The following is a 16,558-nucleotide window of genomic DNA, read 5'->3' on the forward strand; positions in this document are numbered from 1 at the left end:
AAATGCTCTGAATTGTGATTGTGATTTCTCACTCCTCTTCTCTTTGGGAAAGGAGAAAGAGAAGCCCAGAAGACACAAAGATAACAGAAGTTATCCCTCTTTCACTCCTAGCAGTGCCAGGAAGATCTAGGGGTGCAGAAGCAGCAGGGCCAGCCCAGCCCAGTCCAGCCCTGGAAGGAAAAAAGGAACAAGGCGTGTGCCCCCTTGGCTGAGGTGCCATGGCCAGACTCTGCCAGAGCCTGCTGCTCCTGGTGGCCACTGTGGCCCTTGTATCCAGAAGTGTTCATGCCTGGGGCAGGCCAAAGGTGGTGAGGAAATTCCAAGACATCCCTGAAACCTACGTCTATGTGCAACAAGCACTGTGGTTTGCCATGAAAGGATTTAATAAGACCAGCAAAGACAAGTACAGCTACAAGGTGGTGAAGGTCCTGAAATCCCAGGAGCAGGTCAGTGAGCATTTTCTTCTTGCTCTTTCTCTCCAAGATGCAGTCATGGGGGTACCATTTTCATGGAGGGCCACAGAGACCAGGGAGTGGAAAAGAGCTGAGAAATGTCTTTGGCCAAATATATATTAATTTTATTTTAGGGTTTTTTGGAGGAAAATTAATTAGGATTCATCTTTTATTATTCCAGGATGAAACATAAAATATCCATTAAAATAACAGAATTTATTTTATTTTTTTATTTTTATTTTTATTTTATTTTATTTTATTTTTTTTATATATATATGAAATTTATTGACAAATTGGTTTCCATACAACACCCAGTGCTCATCCCAAAAGGTGCCCTCCTCAATACCCATCACCCACCCTCCCCTCCCTCCCACCCCCCATCAACCCTCAGTTTGTTCTCAGTTTTTGACAGTCTCTTATGCTTTGGCTCTCTCCCACTCTAACCTCTTTTTTTTTTTTTCCTTCCCCTCCCCCATGGGTTCCTGTTAAGTTTCTCAGGATCCACATAAGAGTGAAACCATATGGTATCTGTCTTTCTCTGTATGGCTTATTTCACTTAGCATTACACTCTCCAGTTCCATCCACGTTGCTACAAAAGGCCATATTTCATTTTTTCTCATTGCCACATAGTATTCCATTGTGTATATATACCACAATTTCTTTATCCATTCATCAGTTGATGGACATTTAGGCTCTTTCCATAATTTGGCTATTGTTGAGAGTGCTGCTATGAACATTGGGGTACAAGTGCCCCTGTGCATCAGTACTCCTGTATCCCTTGGATAAATTCCTAGCAGTGCTATTGCTGGGTCATAGGGTAGGTCTATTTTTAATTTTCTGAGGAACCTCCACACTGCTTTCCAGAGCGGCTGCACCAATTTGCATTCCCACCAACAGTGCAAGAGGGTTCCCGTTTCTCCACATCCTCTCCAGCATCTATAGTCTCCTGATTTGTTCATTTTGGCCACTCTGACTGGCGTGAGGTGATACCTGAGTGTGGTTTTGATTTGTATTTCCCTGATAAGGAGCGACGCTGAACATCTTTTCATGTGCCTGTTGGCCATCTGGATGTCTTCTTTAGAGAAGTGTCTATTCATGTTTTCTGCCCATTTCTTCACTGGGTTATTTGTTTTTCGGGTGTGGAGTTTGGTGAGCTCTTTATAGATTTTAGATACTAGCCCTTTGTCCGATATGTCATTTGCAAATATCTTTTCCCATTCCGTTGGTTGCCTTTTAGTTTTGTTGGTTGTTTCCTTTGCTGTGCAGAAGCTTTTTATCTTCATAAGGTCCCAGTAATTCACTTTTGCTTTTAATTCCCTTGCCTTTGGGGATGTGTCGAGGAAGAGATTGCTATGGCTGAGGTCAGAGAGGTCTTTTCCTGCTTTCTCCTCTAAGGTTTTGATGGTTTCCTGTCTCACATTTAGGTCCTTTATCTGTTTTGAGTTTATTTTTGTAAATGGTGTGAGAAAGTGGTCTAGTTTCAACCTTCTGCATGTTGCTGTCCAGTTCTCCCAGCACCATTTGTTAAAGAGGCTGTCTTTTTTCCATTGGATGTTCTTTCCTGCTTTGTCAAAGATGAGTTGGCCATACGTTTGTGGGTCTAGTTCTGGGGTTTCTATTCTATTCCATTGGTCTGTGTGTCTGTTTTTTTTGCCAATACCATGCTGTCTTGATGATTACAGCTTTGTAGTAGAGGCTAAAGTCTGGGATTGTGATGCCTCCTGCTTTGGTCTTCTTCCTCAAAATTCCTTTGGCTATTCGGGGCCTTTTGTGGTTCCATATGAATTTTAGGATTGCTTGTTCTAATTTCGAGAAGAATGCTGGTGCAATTTTGATTGGGATTGCATTGAATGTGTAGATAGCTTTGGGTAGTATTGACATTTTGACAATATTTATTTTTCCAATCCATGAGCAGGGAATGTCTTTCCATTTCTTTAAATCTTCTTCAATTACCTTCATAAGCTTTCTATAGTTTTCAGCATACAGATCCTTTACATCTTTGGTTAGATTTATTCCTAGGTATTTTATGCTTCTTGGTGCAATTGTGAATGGGATCAGTTTCTTTATTTGTCTTTCTGTTGCTTCATTGTTAGTGTATAAGAATGCAACTGATTTCTGTACATTGATTTTGTATCCTGCAACTTTGCTGAATTCATGTATCAGTTCTAGCAGACTTTTGGTGGAGTCTATCGGATTTTCCATGTATAATATCATGTCATCTGCAAAAAGCGAAAAGCTTGACTTCATCTTTGCCAATTTTGATGCCTTTGATTTCCTTTTGTTGTCTGATTGCTGATGCTAGAACTTCCAGCACTATGTTAAACAACAGTGGTGAGAGTGGGCATCCCTGTCGTGTTCCTGATCTCAGGGAAAAAGCTCTCAGTTTTTCCCCGTTGAGGATGATGTTAGCTGTGGGCTTTTCATAAATGGCTTTTATGATCTTTAAGTATGTTCCTTCTATCCCGACTTTCTCAAGGGTTTTTATTAAGAAAGGGTGCTGGATTTTGTCAAAGGCCTTTTCTGCATCGATTGACGGGATCATATGGTTCTTCTCTTTTTTTTTTATTAATGTGATGTATCACGTTGATTGATTTGCGAATGTTGAACCAGCCCTGCATCCCAGGAATGAATCCCACTTGATCATGGTGAATAATTCTTTTTATATGCCGTTGAATTCGATTTGCTAGTATCTTATTGAGAATTTTTGCATCCATATTCATCAGGGATATTGGCCTGTAGTTCTCTTTTTTTACTGGGTCTCTGTCTGGTTTAGGAATCAAAGTAATACTGGCTTCATAGAATGAGTCTGGAAGTTTTCCTTCCCTTTCTATTTCTTGGAATAGCTTGAGAAGGATAGGTATTATCTCTGCTTTAAATGTCTGGTAGAACTCCCCTGGGAAGCCATCTGGTCCTGGACTCTTATTTGTTGGGAGATTTTTGATAACCGATTCAATTTCTTCGCTGGTTATGGGTCTGTTCAAGCTTTCTATTTCCTCCTGATTGAGTTTTGGAAGAGTGTGGGTGTTCAGGAATTTGTCCATTTCTTCCAGGTTGTCCAATTTGTTGGCATATAATTTTTCATAGTATTCCCTGATAATTATTTGTATCTCTGAGGGATTGGTTGTAATAATTCCATTTTCATTCATGATTTTATCTATTTGGGTCATCTCCCTTTTCTTTTTGAGAAGCCTGGCTAGTGGTTTGTCAATTTTGTTTATTTTTTCAAAAAACCAACTCTTGGTTTCGTTGATCTGCTCTACAGTTTTTTTAGATTCTATATTGTTTATTTCTGCTCTGATCTTTATTATTTCTCTTCTTCTGCTGGGTTTAGGCTGCCTTTGCTGTTCTGCTTCTAGTTCCTTTAGGTGTGCTGTTAGATTTTGTATTTGGGATTTTTCTTGTTTCTTGAGATAGGCCTGGATTGCAATGTATTTTCCTCTCAGGACTGCCTTCACTGCGTCCCAAAGCGTTTGGATTGTTGTATTTTCATTTTCGTTTGTTTCCATATATTTTTTGATTTCTTCTCTAATTGCCTGGTTGACCCACTCATTCGTTAGTAGGGTGTTCTTTAAGCTCCATGCTTTTGGAGGTTTTCCAGACTTTTTCCTGTGGTTGATTTCAAGCTTCATAGCATTGTGGAATGAAAGTATGCATGGTATAATTTCAATTCTTGTATACTTATGAAGGGCTGTTTTGTGACCCAGTATATGATCTATCTTGGAGAATGTTCCATGTGCACTCGAGAAGAAAGTATATTCTGTTGCTTTGGGATGCAGAGTTCTAAATAGATCTGTCAAGTCCATCTGATCCAATGTGTCATTCAGGGCCCTTGTTTCTTTATTGACCGTGTGTCTAGATGATCTATCCATTTCTGTAAGTGGGGTGTTAAAGTCCCCAGCAATTACCACATTCTTATCAATAAGGTTGCTTATGTTTATGAGTAATTGTTTTATATATTTGGGGGCTCGGGTATTCGGCGCATAGACATTTATAATTGTTAGCTCTTCCTGATGGATAGACCCTGTAACTATTATATAATGTCCTTCTTCATCTCTTGTTACAGCCTTTAATTGAAAGTCTAGTTTGTCTGATATAAGTATGGCTACTCCAGCTTTCTTTTGTCTTCCAGTAGCATGATAAATGGTTCTCCATCCCCTCACTCTGAATCTAAAGGTGTCCTCAGGTCTAAAATGAGTCTCTTGTAGACAGCAAATAGATGGGTCTTGTTTTTTTATCCATTCTGATACCCTATGTCTTTTGGTTGGTGCATTTAATCCATTTACATTCAGTGTTATTATAGAAAGATACGGGTTTAGAGTCATTGTGATGTCTGTATGTTTTATGCTTGTAGTGATGTCTCTGGTACTTTGTCTCACAGGGTCCCCCTTAGGATCTCTTGTAGGGCTGGTTTAGTGGTGACAAATTCCTTCAGTTTTTGTTTGTTTGGGAAGACCTTTATCTCTCCTTCTATTCTAAATGACAGACTTGCTGGATAAAGGATTCTCGGCTGCATATTTTTTCTGTCTAGCACACTGAAAATCTCGTGCCAATTCTTTCTGGCCTGCCAAGTTTCAAAAGAGAGATCAGTCACGAGTCTTATAGGTCTCCCTTTATATGTGAGGGCACGTTTACCCCTTGCTGCTTTCAGAATTTTCTCTTTATCCTTGTATTTTGCCAGTTTCACTATGATATGTCGTGCAGAAGATCGATTCAAGTTACGTCTGAAGGGAGTTCTCTGTGCCTCTTGGATTTCAATGCCTTTTTCCTTCCCCAGTTCAGGGAAGTTCTCAGCTATTATTTCTTCAAGTACCCCTTCAGCACCTTTCCCTCTCTTCCTCCTCTGGGATACCAATTATGCGTATATTATTTCTTTTTAGTGTATCACTTAGTTCTCTAATTTTCCCCTCATACTCCTGGATTTTTTTATCTCTCTTTTTCTCAGCTTCCTCTTTTTCCATAACTTTATCTTCTAGTTCACCTATTCTCTCCTCTGCCTCTTCCATCCGAGCCGTGGTGGTTTGCATTTTGTTTTGCATTTCATTTAAAGCGTTTTTCAGCTCCTCGTGACTGTTCCTTAGTCCCTTGATCTCTGTAGCAAGAGATTCTCTGCTGTCCTGTATACTGTTTTCCAGCCCAGTGATTAATTTTATGACTATTATTCTAAATTCACTTTCTGTTATATTATTTAAATCCTTTTTGATCAGCTCATTAGCTGTTGTTATTTCCTGGAGATTCTTCTGAGGGGAATTCTTCCGCTTGGTCATTTTGGATAGTCCCTGGTGTGGTGAGGACCTGCAGGGCACTTCCCCTGTGCTGTGGTGTATAACTGGAGTTGGTGGGCGGGGCCGCAGTCAGTCCTGATGTCTGCCCCCAGCACACCGCTGGGGCCACAGTCAGACTGGTGTGTGCCTTCTCTTCCCCTCTCCTAGGGGCGGGATTCACTGTGGGGTGGCATGGCCCATCTGGGCTACTTGCACACTGCCAGGCTTGTGATGCTGGGGATGTGGCGTATTAGCTGGGGTGGGAAGGCAAGGTGCACGGCGGCAGGGGGGGCAGGCTTAGCTCGCTTCTCCTTAGGTGATCCACTTCAGGAGGGCCCCTGTGGCAGCTGGAGGGAGTCAGATCCGCTGCCGGAGGTTTGGCTCCGCAGAAGCACAGAGTTGGGTGTTTGCGCGGAGCGAGCAATTTCCCTGGCCGGAACCAGTTCCCTTTGGGATTTTGGCTGGGGGATGGGCGGGGGAGATGGCGCTGGCGAGCGCCTTTGTTCCCCGCCAAACTGAGCTCTGTCGTCCGGGGGGCTCCGCAGCTCACCCTCCCTTTGTCCTCCAGCCTTCCCGCTTTCCGAGCAGAGCTGTTAACTTATGACCTCCCAGATGCTAAGTCGCGCTTGCTGTCGGAACACAGTCCGTCAGGCCCCTCTGCTTTTGCAAGCCGGACTCGGGGGCTCTGCTTGGCTGGCGAGCCGCCCCTCTGTCCCGGCTCCCTCCCGCCAGTCCGTGGAGTGCGCACCGCCTCGCCGCCCTTCCTACCCTCTTCCGTGGGCCTCTCATCTGCACTTGGGTCCGGTGACTCCATTCTGCTAATTCTATGGCGGTTTTCTGGGTTATTTAGGCAGCTGTAGGTGGAATCTAAGTGATCAGCAGGACGCGCGGTGAGCCCAGCGTCCTCCTACGCCGCCATCTTCCTCGATCTCAACAGAATTTATTATAGTCATATCAGAAAGCATAGGTGAGAACCCAAGAAGGGCTCTTGAAGGGCCCAGTTTGGGATAGTTTGGGCTGGTATCATCAAAATGAGTAATTACAGGCATGGATTGTGACAGTGAAAAAGCAAAGAAAGTGCACGTCCAGCTTTTGCTGAAAAAAAGGAACCAGGACAGAGAAGGGAAGGCTCTTCTTTACAGGCAAATGCCTACCTCTAGATGTAAAAGACTATGTAAGTAGCAAATCATAATGGCAACAACTACTTCAGGCAAACATCATCAATGAATCCTACATCCACTTGGTGGGACAGTGTGGAGGGCAAATTGCTGGAGGGATTCTTTCATTAATTATAAGAGGGAAAATATACCCTTACAATTAGGAAATCTGGTGAATGCCTGGCTCACCCAATGCTCATCACCAACACTGGGACAAATTGACATCATGTGTTCCTGATGTGATGTCATGGAAAGGACACAACCTTATCTTTCTATTGTGTTCTTGTCTAAAATCCATCCCCTGAAAGAAGAGAAGGAAAAACAAAACAAAACAAAATAAAATAAAATAAAATAAAATAAATAAAACAAAACAAACAAAATAAAATAAAGACAGAGAGGGAGGCAAACCATAAGAGACTCTTAACTATAGAGAACAAACTGAGGGTTGCTAGAGGGGATATGGGTGGGGGTACAGGCTAAACAGGTGATGGGGATTAAGGAGTGATGTTGTGATAAGCACTGGGTGTTATATGTAAGTGATGAATCACTAAATTCTACTCCTGAAGCCAATACTACACTATATGTTAACTAACTTGAACTTAAATAAAATCTTGGGAGAAAAAAAATCCATCCCCTGAAGGTAATACGAAGGAACAGTTAGACAAATCCATATTATAGAGCATTATGTAAGACCTCTTAAAAATATCAGTGTCATGAAAGACAAGGAGAAAAAGCAGGAAAACTGCTTGATTAAAGGAGATGTAAGAAACAGGACAACTAAATTCAATGTGTGGTCTTGTCTTATCTCTTGAATAATTAAAAAAAACATATAAAAGATGTTATTGGACTAGTTGGAGGAATTGGAATATGGACTGTATCATAGAAGAGAGTACCAGTGCTGTCTCCTGAGAACGATGATTGGACTGTGGTTTGGGGAAACCCCAGAGAATAATCAGTAGGCACACAGAAGGAAAGGGGGTTCAGCCAGTCTGGCTGGACTTTAAGAAAGGGAAGAGAGAGTGGCTAATGGGGCATGGGGGCTACCCTGCAACATCAAAGTGACATGTAGTACAGGGATGCATTTTTTGCTTTTCTTCCTCTTTTGCTAGCTCTGTCCCCTCTTGCCCCTCTTCCTTCTAACCTTTGCTGTACATCCCTCCAGGTCACCAGGAACCTACTCAGGTTACTCTTTTCTTAACAGGGTCAGGAGAGAAGGCTCATTTGGCAGCTTCATCCTCTATGAGGCTGGGACATTTGACCCCTTGTCCATCCTCAACACACACACAGACTTTGACTCTCTCCCTCACCACTGGGTGGCTAAAGTAAAGCCTCATAAATATCAATTGTCTTTGGGTCTCATTTATGGTTAGTGCCTGTCCTTAATGAAGTTCTCACCTTGTCCAAAACTATACTTTCATGGACTTCTCTTTATCTGTGCTTTTTCACTTCCACAAATAAATGGTTCTGCTTTATAGGCAGGTATTTAATCAAATATACTGCAAATTCTCATGTCCTCCAAATTATAAATTATTTTGTACTGTGTGCTACTTTCCCCCCATGAATGTACATTTTATTTCTCAGCTCATGTTAACTCTTGAATGCAGGTAAGAATTCAAAAGAATCAGGTTGAAATGGATTCAAAAAGAGGCTAGAACAGAGGTATTTGAAATTCCTTGGAGCACCTGGGTGGCTCAGTTAGTTAAGTGTCTGACTTCACCTCAGGTCATGATCTCACAATTTGTCAGTTCGAGCCCCTCACTGGGCTTTTTGCTGACAGCTCAGAGCCTGGAGCCTGCTTCAGATTCTGTCTCCCTCTCTCCCTCCCCCTCCCCCACTTGCTCTCTCTCTCTCTCTCTCTCTCTCTGTCTCTCATAAATAAATAAATGTTAAACAAAAAAAAAAGCAAAAAGAAAAGTGCTTGGTGATAATTCAGATTAAACTTAGTAACACACACACAGGTTCTATATAAAGAAAAGAGCTTTATTTTACTGGATGATTTAACTTAAACGTACAAAGATCTATATCAGGAGTTAGACAATTATAGCCTCCAGGCAAGTCTGGCTTGCTGCTTATTTTGTATGCCCCATGAACTAAGAATGGTTATAAGAAATAAAAATAGTATTTTGTGATATGAAAATTACATAAAATTTAAATTTCTGTGTCTATAAATAAAGTTTTATTGAGCATTGTCACCTGAATTATTTGAGTGCTGTCTAAGGCTACTTTTGCACTGCAATGAGAAGACTGTGTGTTCTGAGCCTAAAATATTCACCCTCCAGTTCTTAAAGAAGAAGTTTGCAACCACTTGCTCTAGTTCACAGTTGACTAAGGCTCTGCTATAGATTTTGTGCGAGGTGAATGATGGTAAAAATGAGCACCATGGGTCCAATTATATGCTAATTTGTTTCAAGAAATACAGTGCAGTACTGTAAATATATTTTCTCTTCCTTATGACTTTTTTAAATAAAATTTTGTTTACTCTAGCTTACTTTATTGCAAGGATACAGTATAGAATATATACGACACACAAAATATGTGTTAATTGATTGTTTATGTTATTGTTAAGTCTTCTATTAGTAGTTAAGTTATTGAGGAGTCAAAATTTCCACTTGGATTTTTGACTGTTCCTGTAACCCCCACGTTGTTCAAGGGTCAACTCTGGTTGCTTTTCCTTTTCTTTCTCTATTTTGTTTTAAAGTTTAAGAGAGAGAGAGAGAGAGAGAGACAGAGAGACAGAGAGACAGAGAGACAGAGAGACAGAGAGGGAGAGAGAAAATCCCAAGGAGGCTCTTTTCTGTCACTGCCAAGACCAATGTGGGGTTCCATATTAATAACCACGAGATCATGACCTAAGCCAAAATCGAGTCAGAAGCCTTTTTTTAATATGAAATTTAACGTCAAATTGGTTTCCTTACAACACCCAGTGCTCCTCCCAACAGATGCCCTCCTCAATGCCCATCACCCACCCTCCTCTCCCTCCCACTCCCCATCAACCCTCAGTTTATTCTCAGTTTTTAAGAGTCTCTTATGCTTTGGCTCTCTCCCTCTGTAACTTTATTTTTCCTTCCCCTCGCCCATGGTCTTCTATTAAGTTTCTCAGGATCCACATAAGAGTGAAGACATATAGTATCTGTCTTTCTCTGTATGACTTATTTCACTTAGCATCACACTCTCCAGTTCCATCCCTGTTGCTACAAATGGCCATATTTCATTCTTTCTCATTGCCAAGTAGTATTCCATTGTGTATATAAACCACAATTTCTTTATCCATTCGTCAGCTGATGGACATTTAGGCTCTTTCCATAACTTGGCTATTGTTGAAAGTGCTGCTATAAATATTGGGGTACAAGTGCCCCTATGCATCAGCACTCCTGTATTCCTTAGGTAAGTTCCTAGCAGTGCTATTGCTGGGTCATAGGGTAGATCTATTTTTAATTTTTTGAGGAATCTCCACACTGTTTTCCGGAGTGGCTGCACCAGTTTGCATTCCCACCAACAGTGCAAGAGGGTTCTCATTTCTCCACATCCTCTCCAGCATCTATAGTCTCCTGATTTGTTCATTTTAGCCAGAGAGTCAGAAACTTAACTACCCAGCAGCCCTGGGGCCTGGTTGCTTTTCATATGCTCATTCAAATCTCACAACTCATTACATAGAAACTACTTTCTTGCACTTTAAAGAGGAAACAGCCACAGAAGTGGTTAGTAATTTGCTCAGGGACACACAGCTAGTATGTAGAAAAGCCAAGATTTAAACCCAGGATATCTGCTAGGAATGAGCACATGTTACTGATTAAGTGATATGAATGAAGTGTGAGTAGTGGGACACCGTAGCCGGAGGGTCAGAGGGCCTGTCTATGGCAGGGCTGCCTCAGCAGCCAGGACCCCCATTCCCCTCCCTTTTCTGGGCAATCAGGGGTCAAGATAGGGCTGGTGGTTGGTTGGTGGCTATTGAGTATGATTCAGAGCAGTTTGTTTTTATGATAATTTTAACTTGGAAGTATTACTCAGATATAAAGCAGTGTTTCTTAAGTGGGCGTGGATTTTGCTTGGTAGGGAATTTTTGGCAATATCTGGAGGCATCTTTGGTCATCACAACCAGAGGGGGCTGCTGCTGACATCTAGTGGGCAGAGACCAGGGATGCTGCTAAGCACCCTACAGTTCCCAGGACAGCCCCCACCACAAAGATCGATCCAGTCCCAAAAGCTGATTGTATTGACATTAAGAAACTTGTTATCCCATCATAAAAACAAACTCTAGGAGTATGTTTGGATGTTGCTGAGTTAAAAAATGGAAATGAAGACTCAATTTCTGACTCATCATTTCCTGAGGGCAGTTGGCTCTGTCCTTACAAACATTTTATATACACATATATACATAACTGAAAAAATGTAAAGTATATATGATATTCAAGAACCATACTTAGAATTCTTTCCACCACAACCATTTTGTTTTAATGTCTGGGCAACTTTTTTTGAATGTCCAAAATGCTTACTGTATTTTCTGAATTGTCTCTGATTCTTCTAGGGTCAATTATTCTGTTTAACTTAGTCATTCTCTTTAATACTTTCTCTCCCTTAAGTCTTGTAAAATCTTACCTTGTTCTCACTTTTAAATAATGAAAGTCTCCATTTGCCATTGTGCATTTCAATTTCCCCTGGGTGCCTCTGGAATACAAGGGCTGGTGGGGGGTTCTGCACAGGTAAAGAAGAGGACCTGAAGTCAGGGACTTAGGAGAGTGTATCACAAGGGGTTGCTAAAAGTACCGAGGAGAGAAGCTAGAGAGAGAAGCAATACCCTCCAAGTAAATTTGAGTCCTGGGATGTCTTGTCTTCTTCCCCCAATATCTATTAAGTATGAAGATATTTTAACTCTGCTGTTTATTTACCTGGCTCCAATAAGCAAACCATTACCTTTCTGGGGAAAGCATTTTTGGGGGGATAGTTTTCTTGCCTTATCTTGGGGACAGTTGTCATTATTTAACATTCAACATCGTGATGAGAGACAGACAGAAGGAGAGGCATCAAGGGAAGAACCCCTGCCCCTCCAGTTATCCCAAAGTTTCTGGCAAGGAAACTGTAGGAGGGAGGCAGACAGGGAGACAGTCTTAGCTGTAAGTAGTCAACGACATACTCGTTTATCAGAGATGACAGTTGATATCATGTATTCGTTTATGATCTCTAATTTTTAAATTGCTCCTTGACAGGTCACAGAGAGTTTGGATTACTTTCTTGAAGTCAAAATTGCCCGAACAATGTGCAAGAAAATTTCAGGAGAAAATGAAAACTGCTTATTACAACAGGACCCCCAAATGCAAAAGGTATATGCCTCAAGTGGGGGCAGTCCTTAGTTAGGTCTGTGTACCAGACTGAGAACATCAATAGGACCAATCCTGCTTTGATTTTCTAGTTTCCTTTCTAAACCATATTCTGATCATATTCAGGATCCAGGATGGCCAGATTGTAGACACAGAGATTGTTTCTATCGTTTTTATTGGTGTTTGTTTATTTGTTTTTTGTTTTGTTTTTTTTTTTTGCTGATGCCACCTTCCCCTAACCCCCACCAGCACACATATAGACACCTGTTCATTATTTCTCACTATTGTGCAAGCTGGGCTAGGTTCAGGTGGACAGATGTAACTTTCCTTTCCACTTTTTCAAATTTGTTTTGGTTATCTTTTCATAGAAGATCCATTTTTTCTTTTTCATAGTTGAAGCTGCATATACAAGTATGTATATTTCTGTGTCTTCACAGAAGACACCTATTTAGTATATACTTAAAGCTGGCATGACACATGGCTAAGCAAAAATAATGGCAGATTAGTGGTTCCTGAAAATTGCCCAAATGTGCAAATAAAACACATCTTCATATTCCAATGAATAGTAGGTATTCTAATGAATAACAAATGCAAGTCGATGGCTACATCTAGAAAGTTGGCTATTATTATAAATTATTAGAACTTCTTTTCAATTAAGTAATATTTTTATTTTTTAAGGTTTTTAAAGTTTATTAATTTATTTTGAGAAATAGAGAAAGACAGTGTGAACAGGACAGGGGCAGAGAGAGAGAGAGAGAGAGGTGTTCTTAACCAGTTTTTTTTTTAATATTTAATCTGTGTATGTAGAGTTTTGCATATTTTTCAAAAGGTACACAAATTTTGGAACTTTCTCTTGTTCTTTTTTTCCCCACTCAACAATATATTTTGAGATTTGTTATGTTAGTACAACCTAATATTATGTATGCCAAATGATTTCTTGGGTCATTTAATGTATATAGAAATTGGCTAAAATTATTTGTATTAGTGCATATTAAGCTCTTATATGACTGTATTACATTGTATGTAACTATCTTGCTATTTTACATACCTGTGGTTGTCTTAAATTTTCACTTTTAACAAGTGAAGCAGTGACTGTTGAGACAGGTGCTGACTGAGCAGGTTTGGGACTTTCCCCCGGGGCAGGGGGGGCTCGGGAGTGGGGCCACCATACTGCCACACATGCAGCTTAAGCGTTCGTGGGCTACCACATGTGACTTACAACCTGTTTTACTCTCCAAAGTGGCTGAACCAGCATACCTTTCATCAGTGGTGTGTGTTGTTGTTCATGTTCCCTCAGCACTTGGGGTTGAGTCTTAAATGTTTTCATTCTGATGTATGAGAAAGGTGATCTTGTCACCTTTTCACATTGTCACTCCCTGATTTCTAGTAAGGTTGAGATGTTTTAATATCCCTCGTAATCATTAAGATTTTCTTTTTAATATCTTTTTTTTTTCTGGAGCAATCTGTGGGTCCCTGTCAGGAACCACAGCCAACCCATTGGAACACTCTGACCTCAACTCCTCATGCCTCCCACTTCCTGCCTCTGTCTCTCCTTGGCTGAACTCAACTGGAAGCCAGAGGGTGCCCATTGGTGTGGTCTATATAGGTTAGAGGGCAAGAGTGCCCACTGACACAGCTCTTGGAGGGCAAAGGCACCCTTGGCACAGACAGTAGAGGTCATAGGGTAAAAGTGCCCATTGACACAGCCCATAAAAGTCATTGGGCTTTCGAGACATGCCAGGTAGAAATAGGAGTGCAGACATGGAGAGACACATGGAGAAGAGCCAGCATGGGGGCAGGGATGGAGACAGCAAGATCAGTAGGAGTCTGATGTTGGTTAGGATGCTAGAGGTACTGGGTTCTGGATGTCTGTGAAAGGCTTGGTTCGAATTTCTGATGGATTGGCCATGGAGAGTGAGAGAAGAATTGAGGATGACTTCAAGTCTTGTGGGGTTTAGAGACAGTTTGCTTTCTTGGTTTCCTCTTATGATCTCATCCTCTACATGGAGCTTCTGCTGCTCAGAAGACTTCATCACCTTGATTGCATCCACTTCTTATCACATGGAGAATCCTCTCTGTCTCTGTCCTTGCACAGGGTCCTTTCTCATTTCATAGAACTCTTATAGATTTGACCTAAACACTTCCTTCAATTATTTGTTGGGATTTAGAAATGAAGAAAAGGCAAACATCTGAGCTCTTTGGAATATAAATTTAAAACTTGATATGATTTTAAATAGTTATTGGCCTGATTCATTTCATGTAGAAAATTTGGAACCTTCAAAAGTATTAAATTACTTAAAATCAACCATAAATACTCTTATGTAGAGTTTACCACTGTCAATATATTGTTATTTATATAAACTTTCCTATATTTTATATTTGTATTTTGTGCAGTTGGGATCATACTCTCTACTGTATTATAATCTAGATTTTCACTTAATAATAAGTTCTAAGAATTTCTAAAACTGTAAAATTATGTGAGAGCATCATATAGTGAAACTGTGATTTCATTTAATGGTTTTACACATTTTTCTAAGCCAATTCCTGAGAATTGGTTACGTTTTCCGAATTTTTAGCTATTATGAACAGTGCTTTAATTAATATCCTTTATTTCTATTTGAATGTATATCTGGTTATTGTTTCCATGCAGGTAAAGTTCCTGGAAGTTGAACTACTCATTTAGTAATTTTTCGCTTCTTAAAGATTTTTGATATACATTGTTTAGATGTCCTCTAGAATTGATCCTGATATTTTGTTTTTCAATTTCTCTTCTTTCTGATTGTTTCCTGTCTACTTTGGCTGATCCAGAAATTAAGCAATTAGTTAACTCTCTGATAAATCCACTCTCTCCCCTTCCTACCACTGCTGGGAACCAGATGAACCCATCCCAGATGCCACTCTAGCTGGGATGCATCCCTGGACTGGCCTTAGTTCTCCAATGGTCTGTCTGGATTGCTGGTAGCTTGGTCCTATTTTATTCCTCAAGCTGATTTTTTATCAGTACTTGTATATCAGTATTTTTATCTTATATAACTTCAATTATATTGGATGTTGCCATTCATGTTTCCATTGATATAGTGGAGGCATTCCTAGTTTATATTTTTATTCTAACTGAATAAAGATTTTAGTTGAACTCATCCCACACCAGGAACCTGAAATTCTGCTCATTCTGCAGGCCCTGGGAAGAGCTCTGTGTGTCCCCTTAGCTCCCTGGCTGCAGTCTTTGCTTCTCATCTCTGGCCTGATTTTGACCAGCCTCACCAAGGGATACAGGACTCTATACTATTCTTGTTGGGTTGTAGCTCCTGGGTAGGATTCACTGGGCTTTCCATGCAACATGGAGTCTCAGTGGGCTGCAGGGAAGTCAGGGTGGCTAGATGAGCAACAGATCTGGAGATGAGGATTTCTGAGAATAATCAGTTTCTGGGGTCCAGCTATTCTGGGGTCCAGCTATCCATGATGGCTCAGACATCCATGATGGCTTCAGATCACATGGAGATGAATTGGCAGTGGTCCATCCTGGTGAATGAGGCTGGCTCCTCTCCCAGATGGCCTCAGGTTCAACAGTTCCAGAGACTGTGGAGGCATGACTGGCTCAGGCAGCCTTTAGCCACCCTGAAGCCAAATCCTGATACCTGGAAATAGAAACATATGTTTATTTGTTTGCTTTTTATTTTTCTTTCTTATAAGCTGATTATTCTTTTTGTCTTTTTTAGATGTTTTATTGCACCTTTATTGTTGCAACCAAACCTTGGAAATTTGAGTTCACTATGCTGAAGAAACAATGCAAAGAGGTCTAATTATCTTCTAGCATATTCAGCTGCTCTCACTTCCATTTTAAAGAAGCAAAGACATTTGCAAAACATTAAAATAAACTGACCCATTGACTTCATTTTTGTGACTTTTTTGCTTTTTTATCTACTCTTTAGGGGCTGATACTGAGAACATAATGCCTTTTTACAGTATTGATCAGCCTGTTCTAATTGACTCTGCCATCTACTAGCAGGACAATCTGCTACCAATAAACGGAAGAACGTATGAGCCTGTTTCCAATATCTCATTGAACTCTGAGGACAAATTACTTTTCACTGACAGCTGTTTCTGGAGAACTAACTAAGCTCAACTGTTTTGAGCTCGTGTGTTATTTCATCAAGGTTCTGAGGGTCTGACTTATTTGGGAGTGTTCCTTCCATGGATTTCCACAAAAATCTCCCTGCCTAGGACTCCAGGGAAGATACAGTCCAATGGTTTAGAAACAGTTTTAGACAACCAATCCAACTGGAAGATAGTTGGGTCATTTTTAGATTTGCAATGTACTTTTGGTTTTGACGTGAAACAGAAAAAATGCAAGGGGATTGATGTTTCATGGATAG

The 16,558-nt window shown here is 40.7% G+C and overlaps 1 protein-coding gene across 1 annotated transcript; it reads left to right on the forward strand.

Moving 5' to 3' along the window:
• The first annotated feature begins 218 nt into the window (after positions 1–218).
• On the forward strand, positions 219–15,985 carry LOC115509747 (cystatin-13-like). The gene is made up of 3 exons (XM_030309046.1): positions 219–446; positions 12,075–12,188; positions 15,902–15,985. Exons 1-3 carry the CDS (start codon positions 219–221, stop codon positions 15,983–15,985), a joined length of 426 nt encoding a protein of 141 aa, XP_030164906.1.
• The last annotated feature ends 573 nt before the right edge of the window (positions 15,986–16,558 follow it).

This window comes from Lynx canadensis, chromosome A3 (genome assembly GCF_007474595.2).
Source record: "Lynx canadensis isolate LIC74 chromosome A3, mLynCan4.pri.v2, whole genome shotgun sequence".
Lineage (NCBI taxonomy): Eukaryota > Metazoa > Chordata > Mammalia > Carnivora > Felidae > Lynx > Lynx canadensis.

Coding starts and splice junctions, on each gene's coding strand:
- LOC115509747 (XM_030309046.1), top strand. CDS start 219: ATGGCCAGACTCTGCCAGAGCCTGCTGCTCCTGGTGGCCACTGTGGCC. Junction 447..12,074: donor TCCTGAAATCCCAGGAGCAG/GTCAGTGAGCAT, acceptor GCTCCTTGACAG/GTCACAGAGAGTTTGGATTA. Junction 12,189..15,901: donor AGGACCCCCAAATGCAAAAG/GTATATGCCTCA, acceptor TGTCTTTTTTAG/ATGTTTTATTGCACCTTTAT.